Source organism: Procambarus clarkii, chromosome 38, assembly GCF_040958095.1.
Source record: "Procambarus clarkii isolate CNS0578487 chromosome 38, FALCON_Pclarkii_2.0, whole genome shotgun sequence".
In the NCBI taxonomy this organism is placed as follows: Eukaryota; Metazoa; Arthropoda; class Malacostraca; order Decapoda; family Cambaridae; genus Procambarus; species Procambarus clarkii.
In genome coordinates, this window is record NC_091187.1 from 25204308 (window position 1) to 25224580 (window position 20273).

Sequence of the window (20273 nt, forward strand, 5' to 3'; positions counted from 1 at the left end):
GTTCGGTTTTAGGTAGCAATTTTAACCAGAATAGGGGTTTGTTTTGGGGCGCTTACCTTTCTGGGTGCCTGTTCCGGTCGATGGCAGACATAGAATGCTTCCAACTACACGGGGGCTTCTATAGGCCATTGCTTCCCTTGCCTCTCTGAGGGGCCCGGTTCTGGCCGTGGTCCCCGGTAGGCCTAAGAACTCCATACACATGACTGATGCCAAAGTCTGACATTAGCATATCAGCCTGGGATAGCTCCGGGGAGCCTCCGGGACTCACCCAGAAAATGGCGTTTCATTACATTCAACGCTGGTTTTTTTTTAAATCGTGGGCCCAACTCCCGGGTGATAGGGGCCTCAGTATTGAGTGAGCTACCAAGCCTGATGCATGCAGCATGAGCTCACAGCACTGCTGTTCAGTTTGTGACCACAGCATCGCCTAAAAATGACATAATATACTTGTTCATGCTATTATGTAGCGATGATATTATTACAGAAGACCCCTGACTGTGATAAAACTGACCAGGGTTCTGATAATAGCAGTATTGTGGTGATATTTAGCGCTGTGCACCATAGAGGGAGAAGTAATGCTGTGGGAGGGAGGGTGGTGGCGATGTCTTCTGACTGTGTGTAGCCACCGTTTATTGACTGTACTCACCATACCAGCTTAGTGGTTCGCTATGGTGAATACAAATGTAGATACTTATATATAACGTGTGTATAGAGGGTATAAACAGCAATAGGAGTAGGTTGGGAGCCGCCATTTTGGTGAGGGCGGTGGCATCATCTGCATGACGCCACCGTGCAAACGACGGTGTTGTTTACTGGTTACCACTATGGTCTTTGGGCACCATACCAGTTTACTTGCACAAGTATGGTGAATAAAACAGGTAGATATTTATATATAATGTGTGTATATAGTGTAATAACACCACAAACAGTATTGTTGGAGGAGAAATATTAGTGCGTCTGGCTTTGAGGGCGGCAGCCATCAGCTGACTGTGTGAGGTCCTACGTCTTTGTGCCTTTACTCACCATACAAGCTTAGATGTACAGTTATGGTGAACAAAAAAATGTAAATACTTTTGTATAACGTCTGTATATAGAAGCAAAAACAGTATGGTGGGTGGAGAATGGTGGTAAGTAAGGTGAGGTGAGGGAGGGAGGGAGTGGCAGCCAGTGGCGGGCTGCCACTGCCTACCACTGCCACTCAGCATACCAACTTAGTGGTTTGTTATGGTGAACACAAATGTAGATACTTATATATAGCGTCTGTATATAGTGAATAAAAGCAAAAACAGTAATGTGGGTGAGTCAGGTGACTTGAGGGAGGGCGTGAGTGGCTGGCTGGTACACGGCGGTCACTCCTCGTTACTTTTTGACTCATAATAGCAACTTAGTGGTTCGTTATGGTGAACAAAACATGCAGATACTTATATATAACCTGTGTATATGGTGTAATAACCGACAAAGTATTTGTTCACTGATTGATGAACATAATTGAATCAACAATATGCACACCATATTTTTGAGTACAGCGATGATTCACTCATTTTATTATTTAAATACAGTACAACCTTGATTCAACGTACCCCAATTCAACGAATCTCCGGCTAGTTCGCACACTTTTCAGGCCGAATTTACTCACCCGGTTCGACGAACAATGGTTCGCCGAAGCGAGGGACGTTCGGATTTGCTTACGATGTCCAGACAGAGTTCACAGACTGGTGGAAAACTTTCCCATTCTATCACAGATTACAATTAATAATTCTCTCATATGACAAGTTGGATCACACAAGTGGACCACACAAGTGGACCACACATGTGGACCACAAGTGGTCCACAAGCTTACGATTTTGGGACAGAGTTCACAGAGTGGTGGAAAACTTTCTCATTCTATCACAGATTACAATTAATAATTCCTTCATAAGACAAGTTGGATCACACAAGTGAACCATATGAACCAAGCACCAGCCAAAATGGTACACACAAACACCAGCCAGTAAGCCAAACACCAGATAAGAGAATACTGTACTGTAAACCTCACTTTACAGTGTGGTTTCACTCACTTTCGTCTGTGTGTCGTCATAGTTCAGTGACCCATGACTTTTGAAAGTTTCATATTAATAAATAATTTCTAAAGCCAGTGTTTTAATAGCTTTTTATTATACTAATTAAACTAAACTAAATAAAACCGAAAATATACTGTAATATGATAGACATCTGCTATTTGAGAAATTACTCTATGTTATTGGAACAACTCTAGCGTGAGTGGACGGGTCTAATCCCTGTACACACACCATGCTTGTTTCATCCCTCCCTCCCTCCCTCTCTCCCTCCCTCCATCTCCCTCCCTCTCTCTCCCTCTCTCTCTCCCTCCATACCTCCCACCCTCTCTCCATCCCTCCCTCCCTCCCTCTCTCCATCCCTCCCTCTCTCTCCCTCCATCCCTCCCTTTCTCTCTCCCTCCATCCCTCCCTCCCTCTCTCTCTCCATCCATCCCTCCCTCTCTCCATCCATCCCTCCATCCCTCCCTCCCTCGCTCTCTCCATCCCTCCCTCGCTCTCTCCATCCCTCCCTCGCTCTCCCCATCCCTCCCTCGCTCTCCCTATCCCTCCCTCGCTCTCTCCATCCCTCCCTCGCTCTCTCCATTCCTCCCTCGCTCTTTCCATTCCTCCCTCGCTCTCTCCATCCCCCCTCCCTCCCTCTCTCCAGCCCTCCCGCCCTCCATCCCTCCCTCCCTCTCTCCAGCCCTCCCTCCCTCCCTTGCTCTCTCCATCCCTCCCTCTCCCTCTCCATCAGTCCCTCCCTCCCTCTCCCTCTCCATCCTCCCTCCCTCTCCCTCCCCCCTTCCTCCCTCTCTCCATCCTTCCCTCCCTCTCTCCAGCCCTCCCTCCCTCCATCTCTCCAGCCCTCCCTCCCTCTCTCCATCCCTCACTCTCCATCCCCCCTCCCTCCCTCTCTCCATCCTTCACTCCCTCTCTCCAGTCCTCCCTCTCTCCAGTCCTCCCTCCCTCCCTCTCTCCATCCATCCCTCCCTCCCCCGCTCTCTCCATCCCTCCCTCCCTCCCTCCCCCGCTCTCTCCATCCCTCCCTCTCCCTCTCCATCTGTCCCTCTCCCTCTCCATCCCCCCTCCCTCCCTCTCTCCATCCTTCCCTCCCTCCCTCCCTCCCTCCCTCCCTCCCTCCCTCCCTTGCTCTCTCCATCCCTCCCTCCCTCCCTCTCCCTCTCCATCCTCTTTCTCTCTAACCTCCCCCCTTCCTCCCTCTCTCCATCCTTCCCTCCCTCTCTCCAGCCCTCCCTCCCTCCATCTCTCCAGCCCTCCCTCCCTCTCTCCATCCCTCACTCTCCATCCCCCCTCCCTCCCTCTCTCCATCCTTCACTCCCTCTCTCCAGCCCTCCCTCTCTCCAGTCCTCCCTCCCTCCCTCTCTCCATCCATCCCTCCCTCCCTCCCCCGCTCTCTCCATCCCTCCCTCCCTCCCTCCCCCGCTCTCTCCATCCCTCCCTCTCCCTCTCCATCTGTCCCTCTCCCTCTCCATCCCCCCTCCCTCCCTCTCTCCATCCTTCCCTCCCTCCCTCTCTCCAGCCCTCCCTCCCTCCCTCCCTCTCTCCAGCCCTCCCTCCTTCCCTCCCTTCCTCCCTCTCTCGCTCTCTCTCCATCCCTCCCTCCCTCGCTCTCTCTCCATCCCCCCCTGCCTCCCTCTCTCCATCCCTCCCTCTCTCTCCCCATCCCTCCCTCTCTCTCCCCATCCCTCCCTCTCTCCATCCTTCCCTCCCTCTCTCCCTCTCTCCATCCATCCCTCCCTCCCTCTTTTCATCCATCTCCTTTCTCCCTCCATCCATCCAGAATTGAAGAAACAAATCAAGTTAAAAAAAAGTTAACTGGGTCAATGAGTTAGGGTTATCACCGAGCCGGTCCCTTCACCACCACCGACACACCTCCCCCACCCCTACAGCCCATACACTCACACACACGCTGCTCAACTCAACCTCCATACCTCCCTCAAATCATCCATCCTTCCATCCCTCTCTCCATCCTTCCATCAATCCATCTCCATCCTCTCCTTCCCTGACTCCCTCCCAGCCTCTGCCTGCCTCCCTCCCTGGCTCCCTCCCAGCCCCTGCCTGCCTCCCTGGCTCCCTCCCAGCCTCTGCCTGCCTCCCTCCCAGCCTCTGCCTGCCTGCCTCCCTCCATGGCTCCCTCCCAGCCTCTGCCTGCCTGCCTCCCTCCCTGGCTCCCTCCCAGCCCCTGCCTGCCTCCCTCCCAGCCTCTGCCTGCCTCCCTCCCAGCCTCTGCCTGCCTGCCTCCCTCCATGGCTCCCTTCCAGCCTCTGCCTGCCTGCCTCCCTCCTTGGCTCCCTCCCAGCCCCTGCCTGCCTCCCTCCCAGCCTCCCTGGCTCCCTCCCAGCCTCTGCCTGCCTCCCTCCCAGCCTCTGCCTGCCTGCCTCCCTCCATGGCTCCCTCCCAGCCTCTGCCTGCCTGCCTGCCTCCCTCCCTGGCTCCCTCCTAGCCTCTGCCTGCCTCCCTCCCAGCCTCTGCCTGCCTGCCTGCCTCCCTCCGTGCCTGCCTCCCTCCCTGCCTCTCCCTCACAAGCTCTGCCTGCCCGCCCCCCTTCCTGCCTACCTCCCTCCCAATCTCTGCCTGCCTGCCTCCCTGCCTGCCTGCCTGCCTCCCTCCCTCCCTGCCTGCCTGCCTGCCTGCCTGCCTGCCTGCCTGCCTGCCTGCCTGCCTGCCTGCCTCCCTCCCTCCCTCCCTCCCTGCCTGCCTGCGTGCCTGCCTGCCTGCCTGCCTGCCTCCCTGCCTGCCTCCCTGCGTGCCTGCCTGCCTGCCTGCCTGCCTGCCTGCCTGCCTGCCTGCCTGCCTGCCTGCCTGCCTGCCTGCCTGCCTGCCTCCCTCCCTCCCTCCCTCCCTCCCTCCCTCCCTCCCTCCCTCCCTCTCTCCCTCCCTCCCTCCCTCCCTGCTTGCCTATCCACCCACCAGTTAGCCATCACTGACACAATGAATGCATTTGGAGCCGACATGGTGCATGGATGTTCCTAGATTGTGCAGATATGGAAGTCGCGGAATGAACACTGCAGCCTCTTGACAAATCAAAATATAGTGTTAAAATTAAAGTTGCAGTAATTTTAGTGTACAATAGTTTTCATAAACTTTATTGTAGTACTCAATATACAACAGAACTACTTAACACAGTGTTAACGGCATAATACACTACAGTATGTATTTACTGTACAGCATTCACAACTCCATGAGACTTCAAGATGGACTTAACTCCAACAATAAGGTAAATAACAAATGTAACAGTATTTGTTAGTAGAGTAATAATATATAGGTACAGTATATAATATGATAATGCATTTTTATTGTCTACAAGAAAAATAAAGACACTGATGCAAACGCCTCCTGAAGGTCATCTCTTGCAACGAATCCAATGCTCCAACGAACTGGGGTCGGTCCCATATAGTACGTTGAATCGAGGTTGTACTGTATATCAAACTACACACTATTGAATAATATTACAGCAAAAAAAAACTATGAAAAATCAATCAGACACATTGAAATAATTGGGTAATTATCGCTTTGTGGCAACTCCGGCCTGACAGCTGGCGACCAACAGACCGCCTGGGATGCACGCTGAGTCAGCGCCTGTTTTTTGCCAAACTTCCCCACCCTATAGCGGGCAATATATGCCACTTACGATTTTTTTTTTATTATTTTTCCCATGATCAGTGAACAGAAATTAACAGGTTAGGAAGAAATTTTTTTTTTTTTTTTTTTAAAAATTACATGCGCCTGTGGGGAACAAAGGATATTATACCCCCACAGCATGTTATGTGTTAACCCTTAAACTGCGCAAATCATATATATATATGCTTTCAGTGACAAAAGCGAAACCGCGCATGTCATATATTTTTTCATGTCTAGCGCTATAATTTAAACGAGTAGCGAACCGCCTGGGATAGGGGCAGCTATATTGCAACTATGACCGATAGTTGCCAGATGCCACCGACAAAAAAAATCCAGGCCAACATCCTTGAGTGTGAGAGTATCAGTATTGAGCGAGCAACCAAGGCTGATACAGCACGAGCTCACAGCACCGCTGTTCAGCTTATGACACAGCATCGCCTACAAATGCCATAATATATATGTTCATGATATTATTTAGCAATGATAGTATTACAGAAGACCCCTGACTGTGATAAAAACTGACCAGGATTCTGATAATAGCAGGATTGTGGTGATATTTATCACTGTGCTCCATGGAGGGAGGAGTAATGCTGTGGGAGGGAGGGTGGTGGCATTGTCTTCTGACTGTGTGTGGCCACCTTTTATTGACTGCACCCACTACACCAGCTTAGTGGTTCGCTATGGTGAACACAAATGTAGATACTTATATATAATGTGTGTATAGAGTGTAATAACAGCAATAGGAGTAGGTTGGGAGCCGCCATTTTGGTGAGGGAGGTGCGTCGTCTGCACGACTTATCATGTTGTTTACTTGTGGCCATTATGGTCTTTGGGCACCATACCAGCTTATTTGTTCAGGTATGGTGAATAAAACAGGTAGATACTTATATATAATGTGTGTATATAGCATAATAACACCACAAACAATATTGTTGGAGGACAAATATTAGTGCGTCTGGCCTTGAGGGCGGCAGCCGATCAGCTGACTGTGTGAGTAGCTACGTCTTATGGCCTTTACTCGCCATACAAGCTTAGATGTACAGTTATGGTGAACAAAACATGTAAATACGTATATATAACGTCTGTGTATAGTGAATAAATACAGAAAGAGTATTGTGGGAGGTAAATGAGGGTGAGTGAGGTGGTGTTAAGGGAGGGAGTGGCAGTGAGTGGCTCGCTGGTGTTTGGTGGTCACTCCTCGTTGCTTTTTGACTCACAAGACCAACTTAGTAGTTCGTTATGGTGTATAAAACATGCAGATACTTATATATAACCTGTGTATATAGTGTAACAACAGCAAAACTATTTGTTTATTGTTTTATGAACATAATAATTGAATCACTAATATGCGCACCATAATTTTGAGTACAGCGATGGTTCACACATTTTATAATATAAATATACCACAATTCACTGTATGGAATAATATTACTGCAAAAAAACTAAGAAAAAAATCAGAGACATTGAAATAATTAGGTAATAATATATTTGTGGCAACTGCCGTCTGACAGCTCGGGCGGAGTAGACCTCGTCTGGCGAAGGCTCTGTCAACGCCCTTTTTTTGCCACACTTCCCTACCCTATTGCGGCTAAAATATGCCACCTACGATTTTTTTGTTATTTTTTCTGTGATCAGGGAACAAAAATGAACACTTCTATAAGACGAAAGAATTTTTTGGATTTTTTTTTTTTTTTGTTGCGCCTGTGGGTGTGAATTCCATTTGGGCCCCTAGCGGTTTGAGGGTTAAGAAGGTACATTGGACTGAGAAAGTAAATTATTAAATAATTTATCCATATCTGTGCCTGGGAATCTTTCACCCTTAATTACCTATGACCCCTAATTATTAATGGTGTCCCTTAGGTATATTTGATCATTAATGATCATGACAGTTATAGTGTTGATTAGAAGTACAACAGGAGACGGTCGGCCGAGCAGACAGCACGCTGGACTTGTGATCCTGGGTTCGATCCCAAGCGCTGGCGAGAAACAATGGGCAGAGTTTCTTTCACCCTATGCCCCTGTTACCTAGCAGTAAAATAGGTACCTGGGTGTTAGTCAGCTGTCATGGGCTGCTTCCTGGGGGTGGAGGCCTGGTCGAGGACCGGGCCGCGGGGACACTAAAAGCCCCAAAATCATCTCAAGATAACCTCAAGAATATTATTTTCCCAATGAATTCATGTTTATTTTATAATGCTGTATGTTGGTATAACTATTCCAGTAGGTTTGAGTTAAAGCATGGTGTTTTTATCAATTATTATTTTTATAATAGGTAGATGAAACAGAAAGCAGTACAGTATTTGCAACAAATCCTTCTACTCCAGCAGTAGTCAAACCACAAATCAGTAGAATAAATTTGCCTAGAAGATCAACCCCAGCCAGCATACATGCAGGTAAATATTATTTAATCAGCTTGTGACCAAATTGCAAATAAAGAAGTTTTAAAGTATCTGTAGTTATAAAGCAATTATTCTTTATAGTCATAGTTATACTGCATTTGTCATATTATAAAGATTGTTGTTAAAAATGCATTTATCATTGGGTTAGGCTAGCTATTCTTTCCTATTGGTTTTTTAAGTTGTATTATTATGCAGTATTAGGCTATTGTAATGAATAGGAATGTATAAAACCCAATATTTCTTTTGGCAGATTCGTTATTGTTTCCTGAAAACTATGTTTACTTGCCAGATGTACCAAGTATAACTCCTGACAATATTGATGGTATTATTTATAAAATCTTTTGTTTATGGCATTTATAATACAGTACTGTAATATCAAACTTTACCACTTTGTGTAATACAGTAAGTCTTTTCTGGGGGAAGCCCCTTCGGCTCCCCGGAGTTTTGCAGGCAGATATGCTAAGTGTCAGACTTTTGCATCAGTCATGTATATGGAGTTCTTTGGGCCTATTGGGGACCACGGCCAGAACCTGGCCCCCTCAGAGAGGCAAGGGGGAGCAATGGCTTATAGAAGCAGTAGTGTGGTTGGAAGCATTCTATGTCTGCCATCGACCAGGTCAGGCACCCAGAAAGAGAAGCATTTTGCAGCGCTGTGCTTAGTGTGTGGTGGCTGTTCTCCAGGGGTGCGAGAGCCACGAGTTAGTCCTCAGTACTCGGGCTGCATGCGCCTAGGGTTGCCTTAATTCCTTAGGTGCCCTGTAAGTACTGCCCTGGTGAAAACAAACCCCTATTCTGGTGAAAATATTGCTACCAAAAGCCGAACAAGTGGACAGAACACCCCTAAACGAAACGAGCAAATGATTATGACATCACACGTCATCGCGCCGCTGTCTGCGGGGGAGCCCCAGACCCCACACGCCGGCTATCCACCCTCAGTTCTTAGGCTGATGCTAGAGGCAATGGTCGTGTGCTCTGGCTCCAGAGTTTTTGCAGCGCTGTGCTTAGTGTGTGGTGGCTGTTCTCCAGGGGTGCGAGAGCCACGAGTTAGTCCTCAGTACTCGGGCTGCATGCGCCTAGGGTTGCCTTAATTCCTTAGGTGCCCTGTAAGTACTGCCCTTGGGGCTTGGGGTTCCCTTCGAGGCAGGTCCCTCGGGACCTGCCTCTGCGGGGCCGTTTAACTGCTCGTTTTTTCAGCCGCCCTTTGGGTGCTTGGGGATTCTGTCACCCTTGTTTAACTTTGGGTAAGAGGCAGTTTGCACAAGTCAGGTGTGCAGGTTGCTGCGCTGCTTGTTTTCACCAATTACAGCGGCCGGCTCTATTCCTTGGGGTACGTTGTCCTCTTGTGGGTTTTGTTTTTCTTTTTCTTTTTGCCTTGTAGGGGGATCTGCCCTCCTTGCCACTGGTGCTTGATCTAATACGGTTTTCCTTGGTGGTGCTTCCCGCTAGGTCCCCGTGAGTGTACATGTCCCTGAGGTTCAGCTGTAGAAACTTTGGTCGTGCTGGGTGCCGGTTAGCAGTACCCTGCCTGGGGTTACCTGAGCCCGAGTCCTCTTGTAGTAAACGCTCAGGCCCCTGGGAATTCCCTATGGGGCGCACGGGTCTGATGGATGTGTCCCAAGAGTTCCCCCTCGCTTCATGCGAGTTTGAGGGTTGTTTGGTCCCCTAGTCTCAGGGCGACCCTCACTATTTTTGCCTCCGTCACGTTGCCTGTTGGGTCGGTGACACTTTCGACCCTGAGTCCTGTGAGTTTTGCTGCTTGCTGGTGACACAATTTACCCAATCTGCTGATGATCATCTTAGGGTACAGGCAGCACAGACGTAGCATGCTAGGTTTAGGTTGTCGCAATGAGCGGTTGGTTGCTCACCCAGATGCCTCGCGGCTGCCCCGTTTTTCTTAAAGGAATCTGGACTTGATGGTGGGGGATCGCCTCGATCCTGGTTCAGTCCGCACCTTCTCATCCTTCCCCTCCTGTTCTTCGTTCTGGTCCCCTTCCCCTGCTTCTGGCCCCGAAATGTTTGAGCGTTTCGGAGTCGGTGCAGGGGTTAGTTGGTCTTGAGACTCGGGCAGCCTCGGAGGATGCCCCTTCCGGTGTGGCGACGGGGGCATTCGAGTCTAGTCCCCCAGCTGAAGCCTCTGGGTCTGACCAGTGGGCCCCTTCTGTCCGGCTTCTATGGCTGCGCCCGCCTTGTCTTGTGGGGTCAGTGCTTGGGGGGAGGACTTGGCCCCTGTTCCTGCGGAGGAGGACATTGGGGCTGTTGAGGGGCTGATTTGGGGGGGGGGGGGACGTGGGCCCTGCTGGACTCCACCTGGGTTTTGCTGCTCTCTGAGCGGGGCTTACTGTTACAAGGAGTGGGGTTTACTTTGCCCCCCCCTCTGTGTACGAATTAGATTTGGTGTCTGCCCCTCGCCGGGTTCGGTTCCGTGTTCCCCCGGGTGCTTCGGTTCCGTCTTTCTAGAGGTTTTCGGTTTATCGCATCCAACCTGCTGCGGTGCGGGCGGCTCTTGCGGCTAACCTCCTGCGTGACCCGGATTATGCCTCGGCAATGGATCCCTCGGGGTTCAGGTTTTCCTGGGGGCGACCTTAAGCACTTCAATGAGTGCTTGTTTGCTCCTGCCCTTCCACGTGATGTTGGGGTCGTTCAGCTCCATGTGCAGGTTCTCTCCCTTTCGACTGCGCTGGTGGCTGAGGACTTCCCCTCCCAGAGCCTTTTAGCTTCAGCCTTGCATTTCTTTTCCTTCCTGGAGCTGTCTTCGGACTGGCTCGAGGAGCATGTACGGGCGCTTGGGGCTGTTCCTGGTTCTGGCACCTTGGCCTCGGTTGCTCGCTTGTCGGCTGCCTTGTTGAAGCTTTTCTCGCTGATCTTGCGGGATGCGGTTTCCCTATTTTATGCTTCCTGGCTCGTGTTTCGGCAGGTGGTGCTTGCCTCCTCTGTGGAATCTGCTTGGGCTGTGACTCTTAGGATGTCTTTGCCTTTTTGTCCTCTGCTGTTAGAGGATTCAGCCGTATCGCAGTATATTCAGGCTGCTTCGGCTTCTTGCCGTCCTGTGTCAGACTGACTGGTTCTCTGGGGGTCCCGTGGTGGGCCTTCCCGGAAGGATCATGCCAGGGCTCGGGGTTCCTCTCGTCGTGGTAGGCCACTTTTGCCGGGTTTGGGTTCGACTCAGCCTTCTGACCGCCTTCGTCTGGTCTTGCTTGATACCTACTTGATGGGGTTTTGGGAGTTTTTCTACTCAAGTCCGGCCCGAGGCCAGGCATGACTTGTGAGAGTTTGGTCCACTAGAGTTTGGCCCGCAGGCCCACATACCCACCACAGCCCGGTTGGTCTGGCACTCCTTGGAGGAAACAATCTAGTTTCCTCTTGAAGATGTCCACTGTTGTTCCGGCAATATTTCATATGCTCGCTGGGAGGACGTTGAACAACTACGGACCTCTGATGTTTATACAGTGTTCTCTGATTGTGCCTATGGCACCTCTGCTCTTCACTGGTTCTATACTGCATTTTCTTCCTTATCGTTCACTCCAGTATGTTGTTATTTTACTGTGTAGATTTGGGACCTGGCCCTCCAGTATTTTCCATGTGTATATTATTTGGTATCTCTCTCATCTCCTTTTTTAGTGAGTACATTTGGAGAGCTTTGAGACAATCCCAATAATTTAGGTGCTTTATCACGTCTATGCGTGCCATATATGTTCTCTGTATTCCCTCTATTTCAGCAATCTCTCCTGCTCTGAAAGGGCAAGTGAGTACTGAGCAGTACTCAAGATAGGACAACACAAATGACTTGAAGAGTACAACCATTGTGATGAGATCCCTGGATTTGAAAGTTCTCGTAATCCATCCTATAATATTTCTGGCCGCCACAATATTTGCTTGGTTATACTCCTTAAACATTAGATCGTTGGACATCATTATTCCCAAATCCTTGACATGCTGTTTTCCTACTATGGGCAGATTCGATTGTGTTTTGTACCCTGTATTATGTTTCAGATCCTCATTTTTACCGTACCTGAGTAACTGGAATTTAACATTGTTAAACATCATGTTATTTTCTGCTGCCCAATCAAAAACTTTGTTGATATCAGCTTGTAGTTTTTCAGTGTCTTCCTCAGAGGTAATTTTCATGCTAATTTTCATGTTATCTGCAAAGGATGACACGAAGCTGTGACTTGTATTTTTGTCTATATCTGATAAGAGAATAAGGAAAAGCAGTGGTGCAAGGACTGTACCTTGAGGTACAGAGCTTTTAACTGCGTTTGGGCTCGATTTTAATTGATTGACTGTTACTCCTTGTGTTCTGTTTGACAGGAAATTGAGTATCCAGCATCCTACTTTACAAGTTATTCCCATTGACCTCATTTTGTGTGCTATCACCCCATGATCACATTTGTCGAATGCCTTTGCAAAGTCTGTGTGTACTACATTTGCATTTTGCTTTTCTTCCAGAGTTTTTGTGATTTTGTCATAGTAATTATTACCTAAGTGTAGTTACAGGATGAGAGCTACGCTCGTGGTGTCCCGTCTCCCCAGCACTCTTTGTCATATAATGCTTTGAAACCACTGACGGTTTTGGCCTCCACCACCTTCTCACTTAACTTGTTCCAACCGTCTACCACTCTGTTTACAAAAGTGAATTTTCGTATATTTCTCCAGCAGCTTTGTTTCGTTAGTTTAAATCTATGACCTCTTGTTCTTGAAATTCCGAGTCTCAGGAATTCTTCCCTATCAATTTTATCTATTCCTGTTACTATTTTGAACGTAGTGATCATATCGCCTCTTTTTCTTCTATCTATTAGTTTTTGCATATTTAATGCCTCTAATCTCTCCTCGTAGCTCTTGTCCTTCAGTTCTGGGAGCCACTTAGTGGCATGTCGTTGCACCTTTTCCAGTTTGTTGATGTGCTTCTTAAGATATGGGCACCATACAACCGCTGCATATTCCAGCTTTGGTCTAATAAAAGTCGTGAACAATTTCTTTAGTATTTCTCCATCCATGTATTTAAAAGCAATTCTAAGGTTAGAATGTGTAGCATAGGCTCCTCATACAATGTTCTTAATGTGGTCCTCAGGTGACATTTTTCTATCTAAAACCACCCCTAGATCCTTTTCTTTATCAGAATTCTTTAAAGATTTCTCACATAATTTATAGGTTGTGTGGGGTCTATGTTCTCCAATTCCACATTCCATAACGTGGCATTTATTCACATTAAATTCCATTTGCCAAGTGTTGCTCCATATACTTATTTTGTCCAGGTCTTCTTGAAGGGCATGACAATCATCTAAGTTTCTTATCTTCCCTATTATCTTAGCATCATCAGCAAACATGTTCATGTAATTGTGTATTCCCACTGGTAGATCGTTTATGTAGACAATGAACATTACCGGTGCAAGAACTGAACCCTGAGGTACTCCACTCATGACATTCCTCCAATCCGATACCTTGCCTCTGATTATGGCCCTCATTTTTCTGTCAGTTAGGAAATTTTTCATCCATGTTAGTAGCTTACCTGTCACTCCTCCATTATGTTCCAGTTTCCAGAACAACCTCTTATGGGGAACTCTGTCGAAAGCCTTTTTTAGGTCCAGATAGATGCAGTCAACCCAACCATCTCTTTCCTGTAAAATCTCTGTGGCTCGATCATTGGTTGAGTAACTGTGACAGACAAGATCTTCCTGCTCTAAATCCATGTTGTCCTGGGTTGTGTAGTTCATTATTTTCCATAAAGCTAGAAAGTTGATTCCTAATCACTCTTTCAAAAACTTTTATTATGTGAGATGTTAGTGCAACTGGTCTATAATTTTTTGCCAAGTCCTTACTAGCCCCCCTTGTGCAGCGGAGCTATATCTGCTGGTTTAAGTGCAGCTGGTATCTACCCTGTATCCAGGCTCTTTCTCCATATTATGCTGAGCACTCACACTACTGGTACTTTACATTTCTTAATGAATATTGTGTTCCACGAGTCCAGCCCAGGAGCTGAGTGCATGGGCATATTGTCAATTTCTCTTTCAAAGTCTTCTGAATTTGTGTTAGTATCCGTTACATTATCTGCAGCTTGAATGTCATTAATAAAGATCGTCTGGATCATCAACTTTCATGTTGTTTATTGGTGTGCTAAACACAGCTTCATACTGGCTTCTTAGAAACTTGCTAATATCTTTGTAGTCCTCTGTGTACGTACCTACAGTTGTAATTAAAGGTCCAATACTGGTGGAGGTGTTTGATTTTGATTTTGCATATGTGAAAAAATATTTCAGATTTTTCTTGATCTCTTGTATGGCTTTCTGTTCCAATTCCATTTCCTCAGACTCGTATGATCGCTTCAACGATGGTCTATTGTTTTTATTTCCCTGTTTAGGATTATTTTCCTTTCTTGTGATAGTCGTGTGTGCCTAAGCATTTCAGTTATTTTTTTCTTCTGTACAGTCGCATGGGTTCTCTTTCTAGAGTGGTCCTCTTTCTGACCCTCCTCACAGGCACGTGCTTCAAGCTGACCTTGCATGCTTCAGGTGTCAGTTGAGCTATTCCCTGTGTGGGAGTTTTGTCACTTACGACCGTTTCCCATTGAATGTTTGCAAGGTCTACATTTATTTTCTCCCAGTCGATCCTCTTATTGTTGAAATTGAATTGATTGAATACCCCTTCTCGCTTGTTGGGTCTCTTAGATCTACTACCATTATTTATGCTAATTCGCACTTCAATGAGCTTATGGTCTGAGTATGTAGTACCTGAGATTGTAATGTGTCTGATTAGTCTAGTGTGTTTTCGTTCCTAGTTGGTTCTGTGATTTGTTGATTGAGCGAGAATTTGTCACACAATCTTAAAAGCTCTCTGACCTGTCGTTGGTTATTTCCCGGGTAGTTCCCTGCTATGATATTTGTGTTTGCCATTATCCACCTTAGACTTGGCAAATTGAAATCTTCAAGGAAGATAATATCTGGTGCTGGGTTCACTAGATTATCAGGAATGTTCTCTATTTTGTGCATCTGCTCTGTAAATTCCTCAACCGTTGTATCTGGCAGTTTATACATTAGAATAATAATTAGGTTTATTTTTTCTACCTTAACCCTTAAATTGTGCATCGCATCATATGATGCTTTGACCGACTTGCAGTAAATTGCGCATCGCATCATATGATGCTTTGGAGTACTACGCAAGATTTAAACGGCCTGCGGATACACGGGGTTCACCACACCTTCATCAGGGCTCTTGTAAACAGACGCCATTTTAAACAAAAATCATGGGCCAAATTCCCGGGTGTTTGGGGCCTCAGTATTGAGTGAGCTACCAAGCCTGATGCACGCAGCATGAGCTCACAGCACTGCTGTTCAGCTTGTGACCACAGCATCGCCTAAAAATGACATAATATACTTGTTCATGCTATTATGTAGTGATGATATTATTACAAAAGGCCCCTGACTGTGATAAAACTGACCAGGGTTCTGATAACAGCAGGATTGTGGTGATATTTAGCGCTGTGCTCCATGGAGGGAGGAGTAATGCTGTGGGAGGGAGGGTGGTGTTGTTGTCGTTAGACTGTGTGTGGCCACCTTTTATTGACTGCACTCAGCATACCAGCTTGGTGGTTCGCTATGGTGAACACAAATGTAGATACTTATATATAACGTGTGTATAGAGGGTATAAACAGCAATAGGAGAAGGTTGGGAGCCGCCATTTGGTGAGGGAGGTGGCGTCATATGCACGACTTATGTTGTTAACTGGTGACCACTATGGTCTTTGGGCACCATACCAGTTTATTTGTACAAGTATGGTGAATAAAATAGGTAGATACTTATATATAATGTGTGTATATAGCATAATAACACCACAAACAGTATTGTTGGAGAAGAAATATTAGTGCGTCTGGCCTTGAGGGCGGCCGCTACCAGCTGACTGTGTGAGTAGCTACGTCTTTGTGCCTATACTCACCATACAAGCTTAGATGTACAGTAATGGTGAACAAAACATGTAAATACTTATATATAACGTCTGTATATAAAAGCAAACACAGTATGGTGGGAGGAGAATGGTGGCAAGTCAGGTGAGGTGAGGAAGGGAGGGAGTGGCAGCCAGTGGCGGGCTGCCACTGGCTGCCATTGCCACTGCCACTCAGCATACCAACTTAGTAGTTCGTTATGGTGAACACGAATGTAGATACTTATATATAGCGTCTGTATATAGTGAATAAAAGCAAAAACATTATTGTGGGAGGAGAATGTGGGTGAGTCAGGTGACTTGAGGGAGGGAGGAAGTAGCAGCCAGTGGCGGGCTGCCATTGGCACTGCTACTCAGCATGCCAACTTAGTGGTTCATTATGGTGAACATGAATGTAGATGCTTATATATAACGTCTGTAAATAGTTAATAAAAGCAAAAACAGTATGGTGGGAGGAGAATGGGGGCGAGTGAGGTGTTGAGGGAGTGAGTGGCTGGCTGGTGTGTGGCGATCACTCCTCGTTACTTTTTGACTCATAATAGCAACTTAGTTGTTCGTTATGGTGAACAAAACATGCAGATAATTATATATAACCTGTGTATATAGTGTAATAACCGACAAAGTAGTTGTTCACTGTTTGATGAACATAATTGAATCAACAATATGCACACCATATTTTTGATTGCAGCGATGATTCACTCATTTTATTATATAAATATATCACACTACACATTATTGAATAATATTACAGCAAAAAAACTCTGAAAAATCAATCAGGGACATTGAAATAATTAGGTAATTATCTCTTTGTGGCAACTCTGGCCTGACAGCTGGCGAGCAACAAACCGTCTGGGACGCACGCTGAGTCAGCGCCTGTTTTTTGCCAGACTTCCCCGCCCTATAGTGGGCAACATATGCCACTTACGATTTTTTTATTATTTTTCCCATGATCAGTGAACACAAATTAACAGGTTTAGAAGAAAAAATAATTTTTTATTTTTTTGGTATGCGCCTGTGAGTGACACATGCTAAATAGTCATGCGCTATACAAGGGTTAATTCCAAGTACCTCTACCACCTCATTAGTTGAGTTTAGTAGCTCTGTGCATACCAGGTACTCTTTAACCCTTAAACTGCGCATGGCGTATATATACGCTCTGAGAAACATGTCCCATAGTGTGCATGGCGTATACATACGCCCAAGGATGCCAGGCCCGATTCAAATGGCCCGCGACTACACGGGGTTCACATTAGCTTCCTCTGGGCTCTTGTAAACAGACGCCATTTTTTTTTTTTAAATCGTGGGCAATATTCTCAGGTGTGAGAGGCACAGTACTGTTGGAGCAACCAAGGCTGGCGCACGCAGCATGAGCGAACAGCATTGCTGTTCAGCTTTTGACCACAGCATCGCCGAAAAATGTCAAAATAAATATATAATTGTTATTATTTAGCGATGACAATATTACAGATGACCCCTGACTGTGATATAAATAACCAGGGTTGTGATAATAGCAGGATTGTTGTAATAGTTAGCGCTGTGGGAGGAGTGATGCTGAGAGACGGAGGGAGATAGCATCGTTTACTGACTGTGTAATTACCTAAGTGTAATTACCTAAGTGTAATTACCTAAGTGTATGGCCACCTGTTATTGTTTGCATTCACCATACCAGCTCAGTGGTTCTCTATGGTGAACACAAATGTAGATATTTATATATAATGTGTGTATTAGTGTAATAACAGCAAAAGGATTATGCTGGGAGGAGCCGTTTGGGTGACGGAGGTGACGTTGTCTGCATGATTTGTCTAGCTGTTTAGAGGGTGGCTACTATGCTCTTTGGGTGCACTACAATCTTAGGTGTACAGTTACGGTGCATACAACATGTAGATACTTATATATAATATGTGTATATAGTGTAATAACACTGCAAACAGTATTGTTGAGGGAGAAAGTTTAGTGTGCGTGACCTTGAATGAGTGAGGAAGCCGCCAGCTGACTGTGTGTATAGCGACGACTCTTAGTGCCTGAACTAATTATATCAGCTTAGCTGTACAGTTGTGGTGAACAAAATATATACATACTTATATATAACATCTGTATATAGTTTAATAACACCACAAATGGTACTGTTGGGGGAGAAAGTTTAGTGCGTGTGTTGAGGGTGTGGCAGTGAGTGGTTGGCTGGTGTGTGGCGGTAACTCTGCGTTGCTTTTCGACTCTCAATACCAACTTAGTGGTTCGTTATGGTGAACAAAACAGGCAGATACTTATATATAACCTGTGTATATAGTGTAATAGCAGCAAAACTATTTGTTTATTGTTTTATGAACTTATGAAAATAATTGAATCACTAATATGCACACCATACTTTTGAGTATAGCGATTATTCACCACTTTTATTATATAAATATATTACAATACACACTATTGAATAATATTACTGCAAAAAAACTAAGAAAAAATCAGAGACATAGAAATAATTAAGTGATAATTTCTTTGTGGCAACTCCCATCTGTCAGCGCAGGTGATGCTGACTGGCTCTGACGACCGCTCTGTCAATGCCCACTTTTCGCCAGACTTCCTCGGTCAATTGCGCCCAAAATATGTCACCTACGATTTTTCTTTTATTTTTCCCGTGCTCAGGGGCCACAATTTAACATGTTTAGAAGACGAAAAAAAAAATTGAATTTTTTTTTTTCTTGCGCACAGCGGTGTAAATGTCCTCAGGACCCCTGAGCAGTGGAAGGGTTAATATACAGACCTACTCCTCCATTTGACCTATTTTCTCTATCACATCTATATAAATTGTAATTTGGAATCCAGGTTTCACTATCCATGTAATCTTTCATACGAGTTTCCATGAATGCTCCAAATATTGATTTTGACTCTAATAGGAGGCCATTTATGAACTTAACTTTATTTCTTGACTTTGATTTTAGACCTTGAATGTTTGCAAATATGAATGATTGTCCATATTGTGTGTCACTTATGGAAGGTTTTGGTAGTTCTCCCTCCTCTCTACCCTGACCTAAGGTGTGCTGGTCTGGAAATGGTTTGTCCAGTTTTGGAGTTGGTACTGTGGAGTGTGGTAGTTTCTGTGTAGTTGGGGGGTGTAGTATGTGTGGGCTTGATGACAAAACGTAGTCCAGTCTTGGGCATTTCCCCCTTCCCATCCATACTCCTGCAACGTTTCTGCCTGTCTGTTCCTCCCTCTGGTTCTGCTTGCCTCTAAAAAATTTCCTGGGCTATTATATTGGAATTCCTCTCATATAGTGCTGTGTACCTCTCACGTGGAAATCAGGGCAATGGAGATCATAGCATTTTCTCTCATTCACTGAGGGTTTTCATAACTTAGGGTAGAAATATCTACAATCTGTTCCAAAACGACATTTGCCTTTCCCTAACATGTTCCGGCATTTCCGTGGATGCATGAATGAGCATTCAGTGCCTCTGGGCCCATATCTGCACTGTCCTTTTGCATAATAACTGCAAATATTTTCATCTGTGTTTGTATTCTTATTGTTTTCACCCATGCACGACTTGGCTACCTCTGTGTTATTTGTTCCAACTTTTTCATTTCTGCATTCTTTCTCGGTATTGCCCTTATCTTTCTCTTTGTTGCGTTCGTCTTTGTGTTCTCATCCTTCTCATTGTTTCTCTCCTTACTCCTATTACCAGTTTGCTTTTCAGTATTGCCTTCATTGGTCGGCACAGTGTTTGCTCTGTGCAAGGTTCTGGGTCTTGTAAGGGGCGCCGGCCCTTTTGCGGTTCGCCCTATTGACTGGACAATAGGGAGGAGGGAGGCTTGTGCTGTTTGCTCACACCTGGTCCCACAATTCGTGGGTTTTTCGGGTCATTTCTTCTGGCCTCTGGTGGTGTTGGGTGCCCCCCTCCCCTCATTCGGGGCGTTTGGGGCTGGCAGGGTAGGCCTCTTCCACTGCGCTCTGTCAGGTCATCTTGGAGTGGGTTCGCTTGGGCGTCGTCGAAACGACGATGTCCCACAGATGGGTTTCCCGTCTGTTTCCGGTCCCGAAATGGGAATGCGCAGACCTGCGGTTCATTCTGGACTTGTCCCGTTTGAACCCCTGGGTTCATTGCCCCTCCTTTCGGATGACTATACTTTCCCAGGTTCGGCTCCTGTTGGACCCGGACACTTGAATGGTGTCCCTGGACCTCCGGGACGGTTATTGGCATGTCCCAATTCATCCGAGATTCAGGGACTGGCTCGGTTTTGTTTTGGGGCATCGACGTTACCACTTTCGTTGTCTC

General features: G+C 46.3%; 1 protein-coding gene across 2 annotated transcripts in view; it reads left to right on the plus strand.

Moving 5' to 3' along the window:
• LOC123771975 (uncharacterized) overlaps positions 1-20273 on the plus strand; it is a 387132-nt gene that overhangs the window by 306618 nt on the left and 60241 nt on the right. The window contains exons 5-6 of one of the 2 annotated variants that reach the window (XM_045764833.2): positions 7948-8068; positions 8325-8396. In XM_045764833.2, the coding sequence (XP_045620789.1) occupies positions 7948-8068; positions 8325-8396 (193 nt within the window). The remainder of the gene's footprint in view (positions 1-7947; positions 8069-8324; positions 8397-20273) is intronic. The other variant, XM_045764835.2, reaches the window with a different exon arrangement.